Below are 24,794 nucleotides of genomic sequence, written 5' to 3'. Positions count from 1 at the left end.
GCCAACTGTACAGGCTCAGTCACACTTGAAGTGGTCTTCGGATCTCCGGATAATTTCCGAAGCGAGGAGTTAATCTTCGACATAGTCCCATTCCGCAGTGGCTATCACGCACTGCTCGGGCGAACCGCATTCGCCAAGTTCAATGCGGTACCACACTACGCATACCTTAAGCTCAAGATGCCAGGCCCTCGAGGAGTAGTTACGGTCAATGGAAACACCGAACGCTCCCTCCGAATGGAGGAGCACACAGCGGCCCTTGCAGCGGAAGTACAAAGCAGCCTCTCCAGGCAGTTCTCCAGTCCGGCCATTAAACGTCCGGACACCATCAAGCGCGCCCGGAGTAACCTACAACAAGACCGTCTGGCACGTTCTGAGCAGGCGTAGCAATGCGGCCCCAACCCCAGCCCTCGCAAAAATGCGACACCAGTGCTTCGCGTACATAACTACGCTCTAGAAATACCATGGGTACAGGGGGAGGGGCACCATCATGGCACGCCAGAAACACGGCTTAAACCGCACCAGGGGCTGCCGATTTTTTAATTTTCTCTTACTTTCAGGACTCCATTCTTCAGAAGGCCTGTTCGGCAGTTCAAGTGCCGCACAAACGATGCAAGAGCCAGGGAAGCAGACAAGCCATGCCGCATTACGGAACTCCCAGGTGGTCTCTATCACGAGCAGTATACCTGTTTCGCATACCATTCCGCAGCCTGCCCCTGGAACGGACATGTTAAATAGTCCAACCTTTTGCTTATCGCATTATTTGTATCGTTCTGCTTTGATCGCAGCCCCTTTTTAATAAACAATGCATAGCTTTTGTCTATTTTTGCATTACTCTTTTTTTTACAAATATATGTTCCTTAATGACATGTTGCACCCGTACACTTTGGTACGGCCAAAATATTCCAGGGGCTTTAGTACCCCTCAATATGGTGTGAGAAGTCCGAACACTTTAACAAGTGCGGCACCCCGAACTTATAGCATTATATGCATCGGCTCCGAATCATGTCTTGGGTCAATAGTTGGGTTTGCCCGGCTCCTATGTTTTGGTGCCTTACGTTCCGCTATATCGGCTAAGGTAGCACTAGGAGAACTACTGCGATTGTGCCCCAGTTGAGCTGGGTCGAGCACCTTAGTAGAGAAAGCTAAAACTGACTGTCATGATGAAGCGAGAGCTGGTCGCTGTTCGAGAGGTTTTTCGAGTCCCTAAAGACTTATGCCGCTTAGAGCGAGGAGTCGGCTCTGTCCGGCCAAGGCGTGGATAGCGCCCCGAAATCGGTCTTCCGAATACCAGGGGCTTCGCCGAAATTTAAAATTATAGAATTCTATGGCTAAGTGAGAGTGTTCACGCATTATAGTCTGATTGCCTTGTTCGTTGTGCTGAGCGCCTCCCACGAAGGACCCAAACATGGGGAAAAGAGCGCTCAGGTTTATCCCCGAACACCCCAGCACTAGCGGCACGGGGGCAGAAACCGACGACTCGCCATCTCTCAGAATTGATAAACAGCCACACAGAAGGTAATATTTTAAATTCCAACAACATTGCTTAGCGCACATGAACAAGTTTTCAGCGCACAGGACAAAACGAGCGAGTTTTACTCAAAAATTACATCCCCGGAACATTCATCCGCCATAAGGCGGGCACCCTTCAGAACATCCTTATAATAATTCTCGGGCTTGCGATGCTCTTTCCCCGGCGGTGGCCCGTCCTTCACAAGCTTCTCAGCATTCAGCTTGCCCCAGTGCACCTTAGCACGGGCAAGGGCCCTACGGGCACCTTCAATGCAGACGGAGCGCTTGATGACTTCGAGCCTTGGACATGCCGCCACCAGCCGCCGCACCAGCCCAAAATAGCTCCCAGGCAGAGCCTCTCCAGGCCACAGCCGAACTATGAGGCCCTTCATGGCCTGTTCGGCCGCCTTGTGGGGCTCGACCAGTTGCTTCAGCTGGTCGCTCAGGGGCACGGGGTGTCCGGCCTCAGCATACTGAGACCAGAACACCTTCTCTGTCGAGCTGCCCTCCTCGGCTCGATAGAAGGCGGCGACATCGGACACGCTACGGGGAAGATCTGCGAATGCTCCTGGAGAGCTCCGGATTCGGGTAAGTAACAAGTAACTCACGTTTATGTGTTTGCTTTGCATAAATAATGCCTTACCCGCCACTATCTTTTTCACCTCATCCAACTCCTGGAGGGTCTTCTGGGATTTGGCCTTGGCAGACTTGGCATTTTCAATAGCCACCGCGAGCTCGGACGCCCGCGTCTTTGAGTTAAGCTCCAAACTCTCATGTTTTTCCATGCGAGCCTGGAGCTCTTGCCGCACCTTGCCAACCTGGGCCTCGTACTTCTCCCGCTCGGTGCGCTCCGTGGCCGCCCTCTTCTTGGCCTCGAGCAGCGCTTGCTTCAGGGTCGCCACCTCAGACGTGGCCCCTACAATAGCCACGATAATCATGTCATTTTTTGCAATTGCACCTTTTTTTATATATTTAAACAAGGTATTTCTTACCTTCCTTGTCCTCGAGCTGCTTCTTGGCACGCCCGAGCTCTTGCTCGGACTGCTCGAGGTTCTACTTTAGCGTGTCCACTTCCGCAGTTAGTACGGCGGACGCCAGCAGAGAAGTCTGCATACGCATATTGACTCCTTTTTGTTAGACTCCTGCGAATTTTATTTGATCCTCTATTCGGCTTTTTCTTCCCGAGCGCCAAACAGAGCATCAGGGGCTACTGTCTATGCGGTAATATTATTTACACATTCTTTACTTACCTCAAATCCTGTTAAAAGGCTAGCACAAGCTTCAGTCAGTCCGCTCTTGGCGGACTGAACCTTCTGGACCACCGCACTCATAATGGTGCGGTGCTCCTCGTCGATGGAGGCGCCTTTGAGCACCTCCAACAGATTGTCCGGCGCCTCCGGTTGGACGGGGGTCACCGGCACGGTGGGCTTGCTCCTCTTGGAAGGAGGTCGCCCGCCGGACTCTGGAACCTTTGAAGGTTCCGGAGCGGTGTCCGGCCTAGAGCCGGACTTGGAGCCTTGGGGGGTTTTATCCCCTTTACTCCTGGAGTCCGGGAGGTCGCCTTGCGGCGCCTCCGGGACCACCTCCTCCTGGCTTGGAACCTGTTGGGACAACACTTCGGCGTCGTCCGTAGGGCGGAAGCCGTCGGAAGCGAATTCACATCCGACGAGTCTAGTGAACCGCTCGATGACGCGTCGAGCCGGTCTTTGGGTGGGCTGCATAATCATATTCGACATAAGGGAAAGCTGTGCAATAAAGGAATACTATGAATTACTTTGGTATCTGGATACTTACGATTTCGCCAGGGGCTTGGCCCTGAGCGGCCACTCCTCTCCGCCGTCGTCGGCGTTGATGGAGTAGTCCGGAGGAAGGGTTTTCCCCTTCTTGGACCCTTCAGCCTCCCCAGTAAGGGCGGCCTTCCTTTTCTTCTCTCCCCCCGCTGGAGGGGGAGAGGTCTCTTCTTCCTCCTCCTCGTCTTCACGGGAGGAATGCGCCTTGGAGCCGTCGGATGATGAACCCGACACCTCCTGGCGCCGGGCACTTTTTCGAGTCCCCGTGGCCTTCTTCGTGGCCTTCTTCTCCGGCACCACGTAGGGTGCCGGAACCAGCAGCTTTGCCAAGCGGGCATCGGCTGGGTCTTCGGGCAAAGGAGCCGGACAGTCGATCTGTCCGGACTTCGCCTGCCAATTCTGTCAAAGGAAAGGGAGCTTAGATCTCGCATAGAGTTAAACTATGGAAAACTAATACCCTGTAAAAGGTACAAACAACTTACCGCGCTAGCGTGACGCTGCGCGCTGAATCCGCGATCCTCGGTAGCGGATGCGGGAGCCTCAGCGCCCTTGAAAAGCACCTTCCAGGCATCTTCGTACGTCGTGTCGAAGAGCCTGCTCAGAGTTCGGTGCTGCGCCGGGTTGAACTCCCACAGATTGAAGGCCCGTTCTTGACACGGGAGGATCCGGCGGATGAGCATAACCTGGACTACGTTGACAAGCTTGAGCTGCTTGTCCACCAGGGTTTGGATGCATGTTTGCAGTCCAGTCACCTCTTCTTTGCTGCCCCACGACAGACCCGTCTCTTTCCAGGACGTGAGCCGCGTTGGGGGTCCGGACCGGAACTCGGGGGCTGCGACCCACTCAGGGTCGCGCGGCTCGGTGATGTAAAACCACCCAGATTGCCACCCCTTCAGGGTCTCCATGAAGGAGCCCTCGAGCCATAAGACGTTGGGCATCTTGCCCACCATGGCGCCTCCGCACTCCGCCTGGTTGCCGCGCACCACCTTCGGCTTGACATTGAAAGTCTTGAGCCATAGGCCGAAATGGGGACGGATGCGGAGGAAAGCCTCGCACACGATGATAAACGCCGAGATGTTGAGGATGAAGTTCGGGGTCAGATCATGGAAATCCAGGCCGTAGTAGAACATGAGTCCCCGGACGAATGGATGGATAGGAAAGCCCAGTCCACGGAGGAAGTGGGGAAGGAACACTACCCTCTCATGGGGCCTTGGGGTGGGGAGGAGCTGCCCCTCTTCGGGAAGCCGGTACGTGATGTCGTTAGACAAGTATCCGGCCTTCCTCAATTTTTTGATGTGTCCCTCCGTGACGGAGGAGACCATCCACTTGCCTCCCGCTCCGGACATGGCTGGAGAAGGTTGAGGTGGGGAGTGCGGACTTGGGCGCTGGAGCTCGAGTGCGCGAAAATGGATAGGCAAAGGATGAAGAAGGCGTAGGTGAAAAGGTGGATCCTTATTCCCTTATATGGGTGGACGCAACTACGTGTCCCCACCAGCCTGGTAAAACTCGCTTATCTCCAAGCGCCGTAATCAATGGCGCTGTTGGGTTACCCACGCCCGTATTGATGAGAATCCCGGAATAAGGGGACACGATCTCTGTTTTAACAAGACGTGCCAAGGAAACCGCCTCGCATGACACGCCGAGGTGGGACAATAAAACGATTCGAATAAAGGCTTGGTCGTGGTGCGATGTCACACTACGGAATACATCAGCAGATTAGATTTGTGTAAATATTATTCTCTCTATAGCAATATGTGAAAACTTATTTTGCAGAGCCGAACACTATCTTTGTGTTCAAAATCTTCTATGAAGTACTTGGAGGAGGAACCCGCCTTGCAATGCCGAAGACAAACTGCGCACCGGACTCGTCGTCATTGAAGCCTGGTTCAGGGCCTACTGAAGGAGTCCTGGATTAGGGGGTGTCCGGATGGCCGGACTGTACCTTCAGCCGGACTCCTGGACTATGAAGATACAAAATTGAAGACTTCGTCTCGTGTCCGGAAGTGATTTTCCTTGGCGTGGAAGGCAAGCTTGGCGATACGGATATGTAGATCTCCTACCATTGTAACCGACTTTGTATAACCCTAACCCTCTCCGGTGTCTATATAAATATTAATCAATATTAATCAAGCAGGACGTAGAGTTTTACCTCCATAAAGAGGGCCCGAACCTGGGTAAAACTTCGTGTCCCTTGCCTCCTGTTACCATCCGGCCTAGATGCACAGTTCGGGACCCCCTACCTCTTCCCCCTCAAGCTCCATTAATGCTCAAGCATTAAATGCTCCAAACTCCATTTTCGCCCGATCTATTGATTTGCTCGGGAGTGGTTGAGAAGGCCCTGGTCTACACTTCCACAAAGGGATTTTTGATTCCCCCATTCATCCCTAGCGGATCTTGTTACTCTTGGGTGTTTGAGCACCCTAGACGGGTTGAGGTCGCCACGGAGCCATAGTCCATTGTGGTGAAGCTTCGTGGTTTTGTTGGGAGCCTCCGATTAAGTTGTGGAGATTGCCCCAACCTAGACAACCTTCTTTGATACAAAGTTTAATTTGAAAAGTTAAAAATTGGTAGCGCCCCCCCCCCCCCCCCCCCCTTGAGTGGGAGGCAGGGCTCCAGGTCCAACATTACATTCAAAGGGGCGACAACACAGTTTTGGGTTCAAGGCAGGTCCAACATCAGTTGAACCCAAAACTCTATTCAGATATTAGTTCGTTTTAGTTCAATTTCTTGGGTTCAACTGTTTTGTTATTTAATTAAAAAATATAGAAGTTTGAGGTAAAGAGCTAAGATGACCATTGCATGTATGTGCAACAAATGTGATCTTACATCACAATGCTCATTTTGATCATAGAAGAGGGCATCAAAACAAATTTTATTGAGTGCGCGTTTAGTTTAACCTTCCACACTTCAGGCATGATGCTCCCAAAATTTCAGGCACAACAATGGGAGGTAGTTAAAATATGTGCATGTCATTAATCTCACAAGAATTACAAGGACTCTAGCCAATATGACCAGGCAAGCCTACAGATCACAGTAAAATGTTCCCTCTGTATCATTGGTACAAGGCTACAATCATGATACAGAAGTAGAGCACCATCTGCTTCATATCATCCAGTAGGTTCAGCAGCTCCTTGCGCTTGACATGGCTTTCTGCAATCAGGAGAAAGAAAAAACATTTGAGAAACCACATCTAAGCAAAGCTGATACATGATTGGCGTGTACAATTGTCAAAAAAAGAAGAGATGAAACACTTAATTAGGAAATACAAGCTCCAGTAAAAGTTTTTGTTTTACAATGCCTCAGGTTTGTCGATTGATGTCATTTTCTCGAGAGGTTCTCCCTGAAAACAGGGGCTCGAGCGTCCATTTTGCAGACAGAAACATCATTGGCAAAACCGTTTTGAACCAAATTCCCAGTACATTCATAACAGGGAGGAAAAACCATTGAAAGATATGGAGGATTGGGAAGAAGAACCATCAGCGGCAAATGTTTTGACCTCAATGTAATTCAGTCCGCATCATGGTAGGATCGCTCACAGGCAACCCTCATCATCTGGTTCTATACATTATTCCTCCAAATCCAGTTAATATCCAAGACTACAGTATTCTCACAAAGGAAAAAGCTGAAAACGGTTTCTCAAAACCAATAAGAAAATACGAAAGTCATGAGATGGCTCAGAATTAAAATGGGTTGTAAGTTTGTTTATCAGCACAAAGAGATAAATCTCTTCAGAGTGGTGCATGACTTTTCTCATCATAGCCATTATCATCATTGGAAAACTAAGGACAAACTCCATTCAAGACTGGGGGGTATTGGAAAGAAGAACCATCTGCGGCAAATGTATTTGACCTCAATGTAAATTCAGTCCGCATCATGGTAGGATCGCTCATAGGCAACCCTCATCATCTGGCTCTGTTATTATCCCTCCAAAATCCAGTTATTACCTTAAATTACTTGGTTTCCCAAAAACCAATAGACAAATCAGAAAATACAAACACGCGAAGCGGCTCAGATGTAAAATGGGTTGTAAGTTTGTTTATCAGCACAAAGAGAAATCTCTTCAGAGTGGTGCATGACTTTTCTCATCATAGCCTTTACAAAGCACCTATTAGGAGACATAAATATCAACAGAAAACAAAGTAATTCATATGCAATGCAACAAGGTTCACGAAACAAGTTACCAAGAACTGCACTGGCATTCAAAATATAAGGGACTGTAAAGAAGAACCATCAGCGGCAAATGTATTTGACCTCAATGAAATTTCAGTCCGCATCATGGTAGGATTGCACTGGGGCAACCCTCATCATCTGGTTCTGTACACTATTTACCCAAACTGGTTTATAAAAACAACTATCTATGGCATGAAAAGCAAATAAAGAAGAAATACAAAAGTAGGTATCCAAGAGGTGGCTCAGATGTAAAATGGGTTGTAAGTTTGTTTATCAGCACAAAGAGATGAATCTCTTAAGAGTGGTGCATGACTTTTCTCATCATAGCCACAATGTCATTGAATACCTCAGATTTGTCCATTGATGTCATAATACTAGGAAGTACAATATGGAATACCTCAGATTTGTCATTTGATGTCATTTTACATCTGCTTTCTCAAGAGGTTCTCCCTGAAACAGGGGCTTGAGTCCACAGGGCATCCATTTTGCAGACAGAATCATCATAGGAAAACGACAAGTAATTCATACATATCATGCAACAAAGGAAGCTAAATAAAAACGCAAATCTCAATTCAATCACTAGCACAAACTATTGTCTCAGATTTGTCAATTGATGTCACATTATATCTGCTTCATCAAGAGGTTCTCCCTGAAACAGGGGCTTGAATCCACAGAGCATACATTTTGCAGACAAAATCATCATTGGCAAAACTTAAGAAAATGATGGTTAAGGCAACAAAGATAGTTGCAAAATCAGAAGTCACACCTCAATACATTCTAACTACAAAAATAACACGGCAATAATAAGCAGAACAATGCTATACTATTGTCTCAGATTTGTCAATTGATGTCACATTATATCTGCTTCATCAAGAGGTTCTCCCTGAAACAGGGGCTTGAATCCACAGAGCATACATTTTGCAGACAAAATCATCATTGGCAAAACTTAAGAAAATGATGGTTAAGGTATCAGGCAACAAAGATAGTTGCAAAATCAGAAGTCGACAGACCTCAATAGATTTAACTTCTAAAATAACCACGCAAAAAGCAGAACAGTGCAAAAAGATGTCTCAGATTTGTCAACTGATGTCCTATTATATCTGCTTCATCAAGAGGTTCTCCCTGAAACAGGGGCTTGAATCCACAGAGCATACATTTTGGAGACAGAATCATCATTGGCAAAACTTCAGAAAATGATGGTTAAGGTATCAGGCTATAAAGATGGTTGCAAAACAATGCACTTAACTACTAAAATAACAAGGCAATAAGCAAAACAATGCGACAAGATGTCTCAGATATGTCAATTGATGTCATATTATATCTGCGTCATCAAGAGGTTCTCCCTGAAACAGGGGCTTGAATCCACAGAGCATACATTTTGCAGACAGAAATCATCATTGACAAAACTTGGCAAGATGCAACAAATTCAAGCCACAATAGTTTTACATAACTTAATTGCACATAACCAATATATTCACAATACAATTAGAAGAACAGTGATTTGATCCAACAGATGTAGCGAGAGATTTTGGAAGCATAACCATAAAGAGTGACCTCCCACGTTAAACTCACCAGGAATTACTATGTGCCACTATGACTGGGCAACTTTGAGAAAGAACAATCTCAAGATGCCAAAGGTGAGAGAGGCACCGGAGCACATTATAGCTCCGGTAAGCATAAGGTCAGAACTAATGAATGCTCATCAAACCACATGAAATCAAAAAAGTATTTTTTTTGTTGTGATAACAATAGATGTGGCGAGAGATTTTGGAAGCATGGCAACAAACTGCTAGCAACCACGTTAAACCGGCCAGTGACTACTATGCGCCTCCATGACTGGGCAACTTTGAGAAAGGTCAATCTCAAGAAGCCAAAGGTGAGAGAGGCGCCGCACACACAAGATCCAACAGCAAGATTTGGCTATGATGGTCATCGCACGGCTCTATTCAATTCATCAGTAGGAAAGCAGCGTTGCCACAAGCATCAACTTAATTTTCCTAGCAAAATCCAAGATCCAACAGCAAGATTTGACTTTGTTATTTTCCTAGCAAAATCACGACTGAAATCATTATACAGCAGACCTCGTTTGGTTCTAGAGTAAACACATGTATCGAATTTCTGCAGTTTATTGTGCAAAAAGTAACAGATCGAGAGGAGGCAGCAGCTTACCCTCTCATGATTCGGCCTTCTTCTCCGGCGAAGCAGAACTCGGGGACGAGCCGGCCGCCGCAGCAGGGGCGTCGTGGGAGCAGCAGCCGCCGCCGGCGTGGTGGTGGTGGTGGTGCTTCTTGGGGACGGGCTGGCGCAGCATCTTGCGCATATCATAGGCGTCCTCGCCGTCGGCGTAGTACTTGGCCTCGATATCATGGATCTGGTAGCCGAGGGTGGAGGTGTACAGGTTGAAGGCGGCGCGGTTGGAGCGGCGGACGTGGAGCGAGACGTACTCGGCGCCGAAGACCTGGTCCATGGCGGCCTGCGCGGCCGACATGAGCTTGGTGGCGAGGCCGAGCTTGCGGTGGGAGCGGAGCACGGCGAGCGAGGTGATGTGGCCGTGGCAGGGCTCCGAGGGGTCCTCCTCCATCTTGGCCAGCACGTAGCCGACGATGCGGCCGCCGTAGTCCTCGGCGACGAACAGGAGCTGCGGCCACGACAGCATGTGGTAGAAGTAGTACTTCATCTGGTAGTTCTCCGGCAGGCACATCAGGTTGCACGCCTGCATCGCCAGCAGGTCGTCGATCGTCGCCTGCCGGATGCACACCATCGTGGACTCGCCGGCGATCGAAATCTAACTACTGTATGGATCTAGGGTTGGGTGGTGGTGAGGCTTCGCCGGCGGGATGGGATGAGGTGATGGTGATGGAATCGGCGGCGGTGGAGGGTATTAATAGAGGTGGGGTGGGGAAGGGAGGAGAGACCTTGACCTAACCGGCTAACCCTAGAGGCAAAGGGCCGACATTGGCCCATGGGCCAAGGCAAGTTAGCCCAATACAGAACCATATTATTATAACATAAAAGTCCAAACTCTTATAAAATAACAAAACAAAAGGACTAAACAATTCTCATCAAAAAATAAATGGACTAAAAAACGATGTGAGTTGGGAAAAAAATGTAAGAACAAGCGAAAGCATTCAAAAACTCTCAAAGGTTGACTAGTGGTGGTGAAGGTGCATTCTATGACTATGCAAAATGTCCCTTGGCTAAATAATATGTAATATTCGGTGTTATATATGTACATGCCTTTTTATATAAGCTTGATCAAAGGCCACGGAGTTGACTCTAAAAAAAGTCTATTCGCGCTGTATTTTGAAATGGAGGGACCTTTCAGGGGCCTATCACACACACTGTCGCCCATATGGTTTTTGTTTTTCAGCTTTTTTAGTTGTATATTCCCCTAATACTCCCTCCGTTCCAAAATAGTTAGTTCAAAGTTGAGTCATCTATTTTGGAACGGAAGGAGTATTTCTCAAGCGAATACAAGACGGATGAAAAGCACAATATAGATGCAGCGATTCTCCTACGATATGATACTATTCTCCAAAAATGAAGATAAATGCAACCATCGTTGCTTTCATAGGATGTTTGAAGCAGGTCCATACAAATTGCAAGTTCATCGACACATGTCGAACACGATTATAATTAGTTTTTCCAAAAGAACATAAGCTTGTTTGGAACGTGTTTTTACGTAACACAGTTTTGAACCAATCGACTAATGCAAAGCTTACGACGCCCCGTCCGCTATGAGGAAGGGCTTGGCAATCTCATCGGTTCCATCAGTTGGTGTCACCAACATGACAGCAATGCATTTACATCTTGATTCATCGTGTTGGTTGGACACGGCTCGTAAGTTGAATTTCATTTTGGCATGTTTCAATATTGATTCGTGGTTCACTTTGCTTTGTTGCATTGTTGAATTGTTAAATCGGCGATGAATTTGTGTTATATGGTCAACGCTCATGGATTCGAGGGTTTCGAAATGAGGAGCGTGGTTTTTGGGCAAGACTTTTGAGGGGTCGTCCGACGATGTCTGGGGTCGCGCCCGGGTGCCTCCGCAAACATTTAGGAGGTGGGGGGGGGGGATTTGCCAAAGTCCGACTTTAGATGCTCTAGCTGTGCAAAATGTTACTACTTTTGTTCCCTAACGTAGTGCTTAAGTATCTTTTTAGAATTCAAACTTCGTAAAGTTAACCAAATTTATTGAGAGAACTACATGTATTTTCAAATAGTTATGTAAATATAATATGAAAAAAATGTCTCATCACGCATCCAATAGTATATAGTTGGTATTTGGTATTGCAAATGAAGATAACCTTTTAAATGACCAAGTTTTCAAAGTTTGACTTAATTTCAAAATCACATTTCGGGGACAGGAGCAAGTACCTTGTCACTGTTTCAGCCAAGTTTTTTTTCTCAATTGACATTGAAGATCAAATTCTCAGGGACAGGAGCAAGTACATTGTCACCCAATTGTTTGTTGCCCGATGCGGCTCTGCCTTTGCCTGGCTGGCACTAAAGCATCTATAAATTGAGGGTGAACAGTTTATTTAACTTTGAACTCATAAAACGAGCATGAAGAGAGCTCTGCCCTTGCCTGGCTTGCACTAAAGCATCTATAGATTGAGGATGAACAGTTTACTGAACTTGGTTGAACTCGTAAAACAAGCGTGAAGAGAGCAGCAAAAGACGCGCCCACGAAACAAAGCTGCTATTTTTCCATGGTATTTTGTTTGTGAGCAATTCTGGTAAACTTGTATCTTCACCTGATATTTCATCAAGCTAAAATGCAAGATAGATGCAGCCATTCTCCTAGAACCATGACAACATTCTCCAACAACGAAGATAAATGCAATCATGGCTGCTCTGAAAGGATGTTTTAAGTAGCTCAATACAAATTACAAGTTCATCAGCACATGTCAAACACGCGTACATTTAGTTTTTTTTCTCTCCAAAAGAACAGAAGCTCTTTTGGCACATGCTTAACACAGCTCTGAACTAATCGACTGGTACAAAGCTTATGACGCCCCCTCCGCTGCGAGGAAGGGGTTGGCAATCTCGTCGGTTCCATCAGTTGGTGACACGAGCATGACAGCAGTGCCTCTGCACACCTGCAACACAAAGTATCATTGTATCAATAGATGCATGACATGTACTCAACAACAGCAAATCAAAAACACAAAAGGATTAATGAAACAATCAATTAATATCCAGCATAACAACTGATGAGCACATGGGGAACTAATTGCTGAGAAAGATTAAGGGCCATATGGTATATATATTAATATAACGTCGGTAAATAATGGAGGATAGCATCCACTATCAAGATATTCAAAATGATAGGCAGAGGATTGAATCCACATGTTGACTGATAGAGACAATAGTAAAAGAGTACTTACAATTAGACCAAGTTGTCTGGTCTTGGTCGACAGCTTCAATGGGTCATCTTGCTCTACAAAAGAAAATTGCAAGATGAAGGTTATTACACATGACACCGTAGAAGAAAGGAGGGCCATTATTCTCTTTAAATGTGCAGGAGTTACGATGATCATGTTGTTTACAGAAAACATAAACTCCACATTTGTTGCAATCTACTCCCTCCGTTCCTAAATATTTGTCTTTCTAGACATTTCAAATGACTGCTACATACGGATGTATGTAGACATATTTTAGAGTGTAGATTCACTCATTTTGCTCCGTATGTAGTCACTTGTTGAAATGACTAGAAAGACAAGTATTTAGGAACGGAGGGAGTAGTACTCAATGCAGTGCTCTATACAAAGTTAGCCTTGACGAATTTTTAGTAGAACAAAAGATTCTATGCTGAACAAATAAGTCATAGCTCTCACCCTAAGCTCTAACTGTAGAAACCGTCAATCATTAGAAAAAAAAATAGATGGACAGTAAGAGCGTGTTCGGATTCACTCCGCTCCACAGCTCTGCTCCAGGAGCGGGCCGAGCGGTGCCGAACGCTACTACTCCGCAGAGTCAGAAGAGCGGAGCGGAGCAGACTGTAGTTCAATCCGGCGGAGTCGCTGAAACCGAGCTCCGCATGCCACTCCCTAGCCTCTCGCGCAAAACTTACGGGTTGGCTTGATCCAATTTTCTCGCTAGCGCGCAGCAACTACCTGAACCTCACACCCCGTCGTGGAGGGAGTGGAGTGGTTAACGAACGTGATAGCTACTCCCGATTTTTTGGGGCGGAGCCAATAATCCAGGAGCAGGGAGCGCCGGAGCGGAGTCAAGGATTCAAAGGAGTGGAGGGGATCCAAACACGCCCTAAAACCCAAATGAAGGAAGCCTAAATACCTCTTTCAGACTCGACTGCTTCATCCAGCACCAAGTTCAGCAGCTGGTCATATCCCTTCAAAGTTCCTGTAACTGCAAATATGCATATGTCACGTCAGTATATAACTGCTAGCAAGAACACAGCAGGAGATAAACAGGTAGTACCTCCGTTCATAAATATAAGATGTTTTGGATGTTTCAATATGGACTACATACGGAGCGAAATGAGTGAACAAACACACTAAAACGTGTCTATATACATCTGATTCATAAAAAAGTTTGAACATCTTATATTTGTGAACTAAGGGAGTACATAGGTTTCATAGAGCTGGCCACCATAGGAGCTTAAACAATTTTCAACTACTAAGGTAAGAGACACCTCATACCCACACCCTGTCAAAATTTATAGACAAACATACCCAACAAAAAAGAGGTGCAAGCAAGCACAAGCCTGTAAATGATTTGCGATAAAAGTCCATACATCACGCTAACACATGATGAATTACCATGATCCAGGTTTAATTTCACTTTCCCACCGCACCTGTTTCCTCACTGTAGAAACAGGTATCCTAGCACACATCTAGACTAGATAAACTCACACAGAGGCATTTGTTTTCTGACTAGAATGACAACAGCCAACAACTCACACACAGACACATCCTTCAACACCAGAGAAACACAAAACTCACCAACTAAATCAGACAAAGGCCAGCTAACAAGTCACGTCAGTAACATTCGCGACATTCTCTACGAGTCTCTCTACACCAAACACTGCACCGGTGGCAGAGCCTAACGCAAAATAAATAGGGAGCCCTCTAGTGGATCTGACGATGTATCTTATCATAACACTGGGAAGGGATATTAGAAGAAAAAGAGGGGATTTGGGCATCAACCTTGGCGGCCGCCGGTGAGCTTGACCTGGACGCCCTTGTCGACGAACTTGGCCAGGTCGAGCGCCGTCTCCTTGCGCCCCGCCTGAGCAGAAACCAACAGCAAAACATCAACGACACGCCCGCACCAACACGAATCGAACCACCGAACCAGCCCGCGCACCAGCTTACCATCTCGCCAGCCGAACCCTCCTCTCGCCTCGAGCGCGCGGACCGGGCGAGGAGTTTGCCCTAGAAATCGATCGCCGCCGCAGGTCGGGAAGGAACGAACACTCTCGTATCGCGTAGGAGGAAGTCGGGAGCAGCTCGTGGCTATGGCTATGGGCTACGGACGGGCAGGGGAGAGAGGTTCTATCCTGGGCGGCCCAGGTGGACCTACCCCATGGGCCGGCATTCAGGGCCGAAGACTCGTGGGCCTGTTTAGCCTGGCGACTCAGAAAGGAAGTAAAGCCGCGAGGGTCCCGCGACCGGCGGGTCAATTATTTTCTTTCCTTTCCTCCCGCTGCCTCCGGTTCGTCCGCCGCTGACACAGGTGGCGCCGCGCCGCTCGGGTCGTCCCTGGTCAGCAGCCGCGACTCCGACGCCGCCGTTGCGTGCAGGAGAGGGTGCGAGCGGTCCGTCGGTCGAGCTGAGACTAGCGTCCACCGACTACGGCTTCGCGCCAGGTCGGTCGCCGCGGTGGGCTTCTCCCATCGACGGCGGTGGAGGTGGCGACAGGAGAAGAGAAGGTGATTGCCGTGCTTCTCTCGCCGTAGACTCCGGCGTCTCCGCGTTTTCCGCGTGCCTTGTTTCGTGGCGGCTTGCTGCGTGCGAGGTTGGCTCTGGTTTGGGCGTGTGGTGCAGCTGTTGTGGCGCCCAGCACCTGTTCGACGGAACGCCTCCAAGCCTCCATCGTGCTCCCGCCACTCGAGTCGTTGGTATTGTCGCTTGTCAGCTAACCGTGGTTGTGTGTCTGTTGTCCTTGCAGTGAGCTGTTGATCGGAGACGAGTGCTTTGGCTATAGTTGGAACCAGCAGAGGCAATGTGAGTCCACCTGATCATCATAATGCCTTAGTGGCATGATAATCTGGATAAATACATAGTAATCAATCCGAATTTTTTGCAATTAACTACTCGTTGCATAGAGACAACTACTACTCGTTGCATAGAGACAACTATCTTTGTGCATTGGGGCATTCGATTGGCTGCCACCTGCCACTAGGCTGACAGCCACATGATGCTGTCCTGTCCTGTCCTCCTGACCTGTTCGCTGTTGAATGCCACTGCAGGGAAGACGACAGAGACACGCTCCGGATACTTGTGGCCACCGACTGCCATCTGGGCTACATGGAGAAGGACGAGATACGGAGGTTTGATTCGTTCGAGGCTTTTGAGGAGATATGCTCGTTGGCAAAGCAGAAGGAGGTTCGTAGGAGCAATGTTTTGCGTGCGGTTATTTTGATCCACCTGTTCATCCTGTCGTGGACAGCCCATTATTGGCCTGTAATAACTGGGATGAGACTGATTCGCAGGTAGACTTTGTGCTTCTTGGTGGTGACCTGTTCCATGAGAACAAGCCTTCGCGTTCAACCCTGGTGAAGACCATTGAGATTCTACGCCGCTACTGCCTGAATGACCTGCCAGTGAAGTTCCAGGTTGTCAGTGATCAGACAGTCAACTTCCCAAACAGGTTGAACAATGAATCTCAAAGCTCAACATTCCATTTCATAACGGTCCTCATATTTTGGTGATTACTCGATTTAAAAATTCAAGAAGGACAACCACATGATTTTTCATGAGAAAGCCTATTACTTTTAATTTATTTTGATCTTATTTATCTCTTTATCATGCATGAAAACCGTAGGAAAGATGCGTGCAGTTATATTCTTGGCCATGTTCTCAGATGAACTTTCCTGTTCCATTACCAGATTTGGCCACGTAAACTATGAAGACCCACATTTCAATGTTGGCTTGCCTGTGTTCACTATCCATGGAAATCATGATGATCCTGCTGGGGTGGTATGAGCTTATTTTTATGATCTTTTGAATTGTATGGGTTTCTACTGAAATTATCTGTATTATGTCTCTCCACTTTCTTTTATGCATTCGTTCATTTTTCCTCATTGTAGGATAACCTCTCTGCTATTGATATCCTTTCGGCTTGCAATCTTGTAAATTATTTTGGGAAGATGGACCTTGGCGGCTCTGGTGTTGGTCAAATAGCTGTCCATCCAGTACTTGTTAAAAAGGTGAACTACTTCAGTCCCAGGCAATATCATGAGCTCTCAGATGCCAAATCTGTAATTTCATATCATTTCAGGGTACAACTACAGTTGCACTATATGGCCTTGGGAACATTAGAGATGAGCGACTGAACAGAATGTTTCAGGTGCCTCTCCATTCTGCTAGTTTGGTTTGGAGCTTTTTATAGAGCAATATTTTTTTTGTATCTTTGTACATCTGCAACGCAGTCACCCCTTTATGATTTCATATTCTGTATCTCAACACTTCAGACACCACATTCAGTACAATGGATGCGACCTGAAAGTCAAGAGGGTCTATCAGTATCTGACTGGTTCAATATCCTGGTACTTCATCAGAACAGGTATGCATTTTACTAATTTATTTCAGTCCTTAATCCTGCATGCTGGAAAGCAATTTACATCTGAAGTTCTGAACACATACAGGATAAAGACAAACCCAAAAAGTGCCATCAACGAGCATTTCTTACCACGTTTTCTAGACTTCGTGGTATGGGGCCATGAGCATGAATGCCTTATTGATCCCCAGGTAATAATTTGGGATTTCTTTTTGAAATTATTATTTTTTTCAAGGAAAAAACTTACTGTGCACTTGCCTTCTGATCAATTGCCTGTAGGAGGTCCCTGGAATGGGTTTTCACATTACGCAGCCAGGCTCATCAGTTGCAACCTCCCTGATTGATGGTGAAGCAAAACCAAAGCATGTTCTTTTGTTAGAAATCAAGGTTAATTTTCTTCTTCTTTTATGTTAAACACTACATTGTTGTGGTGTTCAGAGTTTTCTTATTCCTTGCATATTCCTTCAACAGGGAAACCAGTATAGACCAAACAAAATACCTTTGATGACCGTTAGACCTTTTGAGTATGCTGAGGTATGCCACTCCTTACTTCATGCTTATATAAGTGATTCTCGGTTTCTCATGGTGTTGAATGTGTAGGTTGTGTTGAAAGATGAAGCAGATGTCGACCCTAACGATCAGGCCTCTGTTCTTGAACATTTGGATAAAATTGTGAGTTTTCAGTTTCCTGTTTTGTGTTTAGAACTTCAGATATTGTCCCTTTTCCTATAAGCATATGGCATTGCTGGTGTGAATTCATCAATAATTCTTATTTGCCAGTTTCTTTAGTCTGGTGAAACTCCTTTGTTAAATGGAAACGATTTACCTCGATTTCAGGTAAGAAATCTGATCGAAAAGAGTAGTCAACCAACAGCCAGTAGATCTGAAGCCAAACTTCCATTAGTTCGAATCAAGGTAAAATATCAGTAGAAGTAATCCGCGAAAAATAATGAAGATATATAAAACACATTAAAGTCTGGGTACTGTTTTGCAGGTAGATTACTCTGGGTTTTCAACAATAAACCCACAGCGATTTGGTCAGAAGTATGTCGGCAAGGTACCTCGGGCACTAATGCATTAATTATTAAAGTGTTCTTCTCAAGCTTAGCTGAACGAACTCATTTCATGGCCTCTTGTTGTAAAGGTTGCGAACCCCCAAGATATTCTCATTTTCTCAAAAGCAGCAAAGAAGCGCCAGACTACTACAGGAGGTATTTTGCTGTGTTTAAGAAAAACAGTGCACATGATGTTTGATTAGTGAGAGAAAATACAGAGCTATGAGAAATTTTGAGTAAACGTTCATTGACGTTGTCTTTAATATGTTGTAGAGAATATCGATGAGTCCGAGAAACTTCGTCCTGAGGAACTAAACCAACAAACTATTGAAGCTTTGGTTGCAGAAAATAACTTGGTATTTCTTGAAACTACATCTATTATATTTCTTCTTTCAGAAGGGGATGGGATACATATTGGTATCTGTTTTATTCTTAATGTCATGCCCTCTACTTGTATAATACATGATATCAGGAAAACAAAGCATCATGCATTAAAGCGGTTTCAAATGCTCACTGTTAGTTTAGTATTGGAGAAATATAATATGCTTCATAAAATCATAAATATAATGACAGATAAATACTTTTGGCTAGAAGGTAGAAGCTGCATTGTGATAGGCATTGGGCCATTGATCAGTTAATATGATGCACCTACATGGCTATTCGGCCGCATTAAAATTTTACATGAGCTGAAAGTTGATAACAGTATTGTGAGACAATGGATGATTTTATTTTCCAGCGGACTTCCAAATTTTGTTCTACAGATTTGAATACATTCAAACTTTATTTTTTATTTCTACAATGGTGCACATTTCTTGTTTGCAGAAAATGGAGATTCTTCCAGTTGACGACTTGGACATTGCATTGCATGACTTTGTCAGCAAGGATGACAAGACCGCATTCTATGCCTGTTTGCAGCGAAATCTGGATGAAACAAGGGTATGATTTGCTACCGTTCTGTAGTCTTGGGCATATAGTGTTAGTCCTCAACTTGGCCGCATGATGCCTGAGAAGTTATGTCTAAGCTCCAAACGTTTTGTTCGAAATTGCAGAAGAAACTGAATTCCGAAGCAGAGAAATTTAAAATCGAGGAAGAAGATATAATAGTCAAAGTTGGCGAGTGCATGCAGGTACAAACCCTTGTACTGTAGTTTTGCGACGAGGTTCTGGCAGAAAGGTTTATGATTGACCATTTTATTCTCTAGGAACGTGTAAAGGAAATATCTCTACGCTCCAAGGGAGACACAGGGCTCGCATCAAGCACTCAAAATTTGGTGATCACATATATTTAAGCCCTTGCCATCTGCCGCACCTCCTTATGCTCCAGTTTCTGACCTGCTTATTGCTCTGATGGTACTCAAAGCAGGATACTATTAGAGGTAAATCTGTAGCAGCTGAAAGTAGCATGAACACTTTTAGTGATGACGAGGACACCAGGGAGTTGCTTCTTGGTACCAGATCAACCAGGTCTACAGCTGGATTTACTAGACCCTCTAAAGATGCTACTGGTGCCGCTAGAGGTGGAGCTTCCAAAAGAGGCAGGGGGAAAGGCTCATTGAAACAAACCACCCTTAGTTTCAGTCAATCAAGGTTTGTTAAAATTCCTTGCCATTTTTGTCTTTTCAGCACTGAAAATTTCTAGTCTGGTGTGAACTATATGCTACCTTGGAGAAATTTATGGATTAACACCATGAGTGTGGAGCTCATGGACAAAGGGAACTCTAATCAGTTGTCTGCAATTTACCTATGTTGAAGTTTCTGAATGTCGTAGAACTTGTGTGCTGGAACTTCAACATTGATCTGACCGAACAGCATTTTCAGGTCAAGTGCTGCTATTCGCAGTGAGGAGGTGGACTCTTCCTCAGATGAGGACGCAGCGAACGAAGTAAATGAAGTTGTTGAAAATTCAGTACGTCTGTTTCCTCGTTATACTTACACAGTCATTATACATCCATGACAAATTGGCAATCTGGACCGCCTTTGACAAACGACTTCATGAACTGTGTTTTATGGTTCCTCGAATGCTCGTAGGATCCCGAGGACAGTTTCCCACAAAGTGGACGGAAAAGGCCGGCTCCTAGAGGCAGAGGTCGGGCCAGAGGCACTACCACTGCGAAAAGAGGGAGGAAAGCCGACACTGGTTCCATGCCAAGCATGGTGATGAGCAAAGACGATGACAGCGACGAAGATGACAAGCCTAAGAAACCTCCGCCTCGGGTAAGCGAAGTCACGTCGTAATTGTCGTGTGAGAATGTTGTTTGTGTCGTGTTACATGATTGATATCAAGAGTTTTGCTGTTTTGCAGGTCACGAGGAACTACGGAGCCGTCAAGAGGAGATGATTCTCATTCTGATGAAGCGATCCGGAGAATCAAGGGCAGGGTTAGAATAGCTGATGTGTTGTTCCCATCAACCTGGCTGGCGGTCTGTTTGCAGTGGAAGACAAGTGGAACTCAATCACACGATCTCGTGTACTGTAATTTATATGCTTGTAACTGCTAAACGCTGGTAGTTAGTTTGCCAGTTTACCATTGGGAACTACAGTATTATCATCGGCATATACTCTGTTGCAGGCTAGTCTGTCGTGTGAGCTTATGGCATCCTCTTAAGTACTCCCTCCGTTTCTAAATATAAGGCTTTTTTGATTTCAATACGAACTATGTATTAGATGTATTTTAGGGTGTAGATTCACTCATTTTGCCCCGTATGTAGCCCATATTGAAATCTATAAAAGGGCTTATATTTAGGAACAGAGGGAAGTATGTTATAGGCATTGATCTGAAACTGACTAGAAGATCATTTTCTCAAGCAATTACGAAAATAGTACTGATAATCCAGGAAAGGCCATCTTCTCATACGTGCAAAACTATACATAATGCCACAATTACAGAAACAGTTTCCTGGGAACCTCAAAAAGCAAATTACAGAGGCATGTTAGGTCACGTTTATCTAATCTTCTCTGGTATCCTCTTGATACCCGGAGCTCCAGCACTCCCTACCAACGGCCTGGCTGTGCATTCATGTAGTAGGGAGGAGGGGGAGGTGCTGAAGGCGGCGGCCCAGGAACTGGATGCAGAAGAGCTCCGTGCGGAGGCGGCATGGGGACTGCAGCACCGTACTGCGGGCTCGTGTTTGTGTAGCGCGCATCTGCCATTGGTCCAAAGAGAAATGTGTCAGTTTTCTACCAATCAACTCGGGTGTATGTAATACAGAGTGAACTAAAGCAAGAGCCTGGGGCATGAGCTAGGCGCTTACCAAGAGGCTGCTGTCCATAGGGTCTGTAACTGCCAGAGCTCCATGAGGAAGCACCATCATGACGCTGATGAACAGCTTGAGGCAATGGCTGGACATGGACTGGAGCTGCAGGTGCGTAGCCGGATGGCTGGGCATGGACTGGGGGTGCAGGTCCGTAGCCGGATCCCACGTATTCTCCCTCTGGCTCAGGAGTCTGGTAGATGTTCATCGCGTAACCAGGGCTGCTGTATGGACTTGGGTACCCTTGGGAACCATATGCATTTGGTGATCCATATCCAGGAAGCGGGGCGCTTGCGTAGCTTCCGTAGGCTTGATGCTGGTCTGCGGTGCTTGCGTAGCTTGTGTGAACTTGATGCTGGTCTGCGGTGCTTGTGTAGCTTGCGTGAACTTGATTCTGGTCTGCGGTGTTTGGATAGCTTGGATTTGGGTAGCTTGCGCATGTCTGTTGCTGATATGGGGCATTCGAGTAGCTTGACTGGATCTGATATGGAGCATTTGAGTAGCCAGCCTGTGCACCCGGAGCATGCACACCTTGTCCATAGGAGTAGTTCATTGGTGGTTCAAAGCCTGGCGACGGAGATGGTCCTGCCACAGAAACAGTCCCGGTATATGCTGAGCTCACCTGTAAAACAATCTCAGAGAAGTCAGTTAGGATACTTATGGAAAGACGCATGGGCAGAACAATTTCAGAAAGAGTAATGACACCATACCATCTGGTTACTGAAATTGCCATGGCTGGTAGTCGAGGCTCTTGGCAGCAGACGCTTCATCTCGTCTAGGTCTCTCTGGGCATCATCCCTGGAAAGCTCCACAAAAATCACCTGTGCACAATGAAGAAAAAATGAGCTTGATAAAAACGTGAAGTGGCCAAACGTTGCATTGCATCATCATGACTTGTAGTAAACCTCATCGAAAGGCTCCTTTGAACCAGGAATGTCATTTGACAGTGGCAAGACAAAATTGGCTGAAAAGAGAAGCATTTAGTAAATTATTAGTGACTTATAAAGGATGTAGATAAAACAGGGATAAAAAAACACCCCAAAAGTTTGCCTAGATAGTTACCTGTCATCTGATCAACTGCTTCAGCCGGTACATCCTTCCCCATCTCCTGGAATCGTTTTGCTGCCCGGGAATTGAGTTCACTTGGCGATGGGAAAACAACCACAGCAATCTATTGCGTATAAGATATAAACCATCCAACATTAGCACGTTGTTAATTTATTTAATAACAACTCCTGAAAGCAGGGTATGTCTCTTTTCGGGCGGCTTACTTTATAGTAGTTTGCAAATGGCCTCAGCTTGCGAATACGGGCGCTTTTGTACACATTTGTTTGGTCGAGAATGTAATTGCGGGGGATCTTTGCGGCTCTGTCCAGCAATGTGTTGAAAATCTGTGTGGCATGATCCATCAAACGGTCAAAGCGCTCACCATAGTTGTTCTTACGAAGCAATCCCGGCACCTGCAATGAGCACAACAAGATGAAAAGCAAATTCCAAGTGAACAAACACTGCTTGTAAGATGGGCGGGGTTGCAGCGGTTACCTTCATTTGGTCCAATGCAAGGTTGGTTCCAAGAAGGACGAAGCGTTTCTCCGGATGTTCCCTGACACACTTCTCTGCCCAAGTAGTCTTCCCCGAAGCCGGGAGGCCAACCATCATCATAACCTCACACTCCTTCCGTTCTGCAAACACAGGCCCAAGCACCGCATTGCCATCGACCAAAGATGAGGTCCAGGGCTCGTAGCCATCGACCGGCTCCAGCCCATCCTCCCTGCTAAACTGCATCTCGACGACGACATTCTTCAGCAGGACATGCGGGAAGATTGCTGACTCCCACTGCATCGGCCTCACAGGAGCATCAACCAGACCAAACCCCTTGTGTCCGGCATCAAAGTAGTGAGCAATGCCGAGCCACTCGCCGTTCTTGGCGAACCCAATCGAGGCCATGGGCTTGGAATCGAGGTCCACGGCGCAGACGACGGTGTCCCCGACCCCGAACGCGGCGCCGTAATCGAAGAACCTGCCCCGGTGGGAGAGCTTCCCCGTGCCCCCGAACCCGAAGCCGCGGCCACCGGCCTCCCCGAGGCCGCCCACGGGGTCGTCCCCCCGGGAGACGCCGACGCGGCAGAGGTGGCGCTGGGCGGCCTCCGTGTCGCCCATCTCCACGGCCTGCTCCGCCACCACCCTGCACCCGAAGCAGTACCGCCCGCCGCCCCGGACCCCCGCCGTCGCGCGCGCGCCCGACCAGCAGTAGGCGAACCCGCCCCCGTGCAGCGCCTCCCCCCGCAGCCCGCCGGCGCCGACGTCGAAGTCTGGAGAGAGAAGCAGCGGGACACGTGTCCAGCAGTCCTTGTGTGAGCGAGGGTTTGCAGACAGTTTTAATTTCGGCGGGTGTGTGTGTGCTTACCGAGGTTGCAGTCCGCCGGGTTGAGCTGCACGCGCGCCGGTGCCGGCGCCGGCTCGGGCTCGGGTCGGTCGCCGTCGTGGCGGGGGCGCTTCGGCGGGGGCTGCGCGGTCTCGTCGCCCGGCCTCGTCGCCATTGGTGGGTCGGTGATGTTTCGGTTCGGCTCGTTGGAGTCGCTCGCGGTCGATTCGATTGGGACGGAGTCGAGTCGGTACGGAGGGTGCGGCAAAGGCGAGAGGATTAAAAAGCGAAAACACTAACGCCCACACGTCTGAATTGTCGTTCACGCTGTTTGCCAGCTGCATTGTGTGGGCGAACTGCTTTTCGTTCACACAGCCACCAACTAGGTCATGCGCGTGTGGGCGAATTGTTTTTCGCCCACACGACACTACTACCTTGTGGATGACAACTGCAGTTACGCGAACGTGGCAACTCGATAGACACACATGACAACTGTGATTCTTTGCTACATGGTAACTGCAGTTACGCGAACGTGTCAACTTGGTACACACATGGCAACTGTGATTCTTTGCTACGCGGCAACTGCAGTTGCGCGTACGTGGCAACCAGATAAACACACATGGCAATTGTGATTAACAATACATGGCAACTATGGTTGGACCACACGTGGCAACTAGGTAAATACACATGGCAATTACTGTTTTGACCATATGTGGCAAGTAGTTAATCACACACGGCAACTACGGTTTGATTACACGCGGCAACTACCATAAATTAGACATGGCAACTATAGTTAATCAAAATAGATAGAGTTGCCATGCTTTTACAACTACACTTGCCATCCCGGATAACTACATCTGCCAACCATTATGACAACTAAATCGTCATCCCGCGGGGTACCTAACGT

At 47.1% G+C, this 24,794-nt stretch overlaps 4 protein-coding genes and 4 non-coding genes across 9 annotated transcripts; 1 reads left to right on the top strand and 7 right to left on the bottom strand.

Moving 5' to 3' along the window:
* Window positions 1-6,249: 6,249 nt before the first annotated feature.
* LOC125540164 (Acyl-CoA N-acyltransferases (NAT) superfamily protein) lies at window positions 6,250-10,340 on the bottom strand. The gene is made up of 2 exons (XM_048703752.2): window positions 9,639-10,340; window positions 6,250-6,449 (listed from the first exon to the last, which is right to left on the bottom strand). Exon 1 carries the CDS (start codon window positions 10,228-10,230, stop codon window positions 9,643-9,645), a length of 588 nt encoding a protein of 195 aa, XP_048559709.1. The 5' UTR covers window positions 10,231-10,340; the 3' UTR covers window positions 6,250-6,449; window positions 9,639-9,642.
* LOC125541877 (small nucleolar RNA Z221/R21b) lies at window positions 6,970-7,061 on the bottom strand. Its single transcript, XR_007297717.1, has one exon. It is a non-coding gene; the product is annotated as a small nucleolar RNA Z221/R21b (small nucleolar RNA).
* On the bottom strand, window positions 7,304-7,393 carry LOC125541879 (small nucleolar RNA Z221/R21b). The gene has a single exon (XR_007297719.1). It is a non-coding gene; the product is annotated as a small nucleolar RNA Z221/R21b (small nucleolar RNA).
* LOC125541880 (small nucleolar RNA Z221/R21b) lies at window positions 7,708-7,799 on the bottom strand. Its single transcript, XR_007297720.1, has one exon. It is a non-coding gene; the product is annotated as a small nucleolar RNA Z221/R21b (small nucleolar RNA).
* On the bottom strand, window positions 8,758-8,871 carry LOC125541863 (small nucleolar RNA Z278). Its single transcript, XR_007297703.2, has one exon. It is a non-coding gene; the product is annotated as a small nucleolar RNA Z278 (small nucleolar RNA).
* A 1,966-nt stretch (window positions 10,341-12,306) lies between the features above and the next one.
* Window positions 12,307-14,965, bottom strand: LOC125540163 (sm-like protein LSM7). Its single transcript, XM_048703751.2, has 5 exons — window positions 14,810-14,965; window positions 14,642-14,723; window positions 13,770-13,841; window positions 12,860-12,912; window positions 12,307-12,571 (listed from the first exon to the last, which is right to left on the bottom strand). Exons 1-5 carry the CDS (start codon window positions 14,810-14,812, stop codon window positions 12,479-12,481), a joined length of 303 nt encoding a protein of 100 aa, XP_048559708.1. The 5' UTR covers window positions 14,813-14,965; the 3' UTR covers window positions 12,307-12,478.
* A 135-nt stretch (window positions 14,966-15,100) lies between these two features.
* On the top strand, window positions 15,101-20,918 carry MRE11 (DNA repair and meiosis protein (Mre11)). Of its 2 annotated transcripts, none has more exons than XM_048703750.2 (23): window positions 15,101-15,366; window positions 15,606-15,661; window positions 15,907-16,042; window positions 16,150-16,307; window positions 16,546-16,636; window positions 16,747-16,866; window positions 16,938-17,006; window positions 17,131-17,222; window positions 17,305-17,407; window positions 17,496-17,603; window positions 17,688-17,750; window positions 17,817-17,888; window positions 18,054-18,131; window positions 18,211-18,273; window positions 18,361-18,427; window positions 18,545-18,627; window positions 19,094-19,207; window positions 19,321-19,398; window positions 19,474-19,542; window positions 19,635-19,858; window positions 20,090-20,177; window positions 20,300-20,485; window positions 20,574-20,918. In XM_048703750.2, coding segments are annotated over exons 2-23 (2,100 nt in total). In that variant the 5' UTR covers window positions 15,101-15,366; window positions 15,606-15,659; the 3' UTR covers window positions 20,610-20,918. The 2 variants fall into 2 exon arrangements, with proteins under 2 accessions (XP_048559707.2, XP_048559706.2); XM_048703749.2 differs by having other exon boundaries at window positions 19,632-19,858.
* Window positions 20,919-21,116: 198 nt separating this feature from the next.
* LOC125540160 (uncharacterized) lies at window positions 21,117-24,151 on the bottom strand. Its single transcript, XM_048703748.2, has 8 exons — window positions 23,930-24,151; window positions 23,065-23,834; window positions 22,794-22,982; window positions 22,585-22,693; window positions 22,428-22,486; window positions 22,233-22,343; window positions 21,523-22,144; window positions 21,117-21,414 (listed from the first exon to the last, which is right to left on the bottom strand). The coding sequence occupies exons 1-8, from the start codon at window positions 24,060-24,062 to the stop codon at window positions 21,263-21,265; spliced, it is 2,145 nt and encodes a 714-aa protein (XP_048559705.2). The 5' UTR covers window positions 24,063-24,151; the 3' UTR covers window positions 21,117-21,262.
* Window positions 24,152-24,794: the final 643 nt, after the last annotated feature.

The sequence above is a fragment of the Triticum urartu genome, chromosome 2A (genome assembly GCF_056163025.1).
Source record: "Triticum urartu cultivar PI428250 chromosome 2A, HENAU_Tu73, whole genome shotgun sequence".
NCBI lineage: Eukaryota > Viridiplantae > Streptophyta > Magnoliopsida > Poales > Poaceae > Triticum > Triticum urartu.
This window is presented reverse-complemented; position numbering and strand designations above follow the sequence as displayed.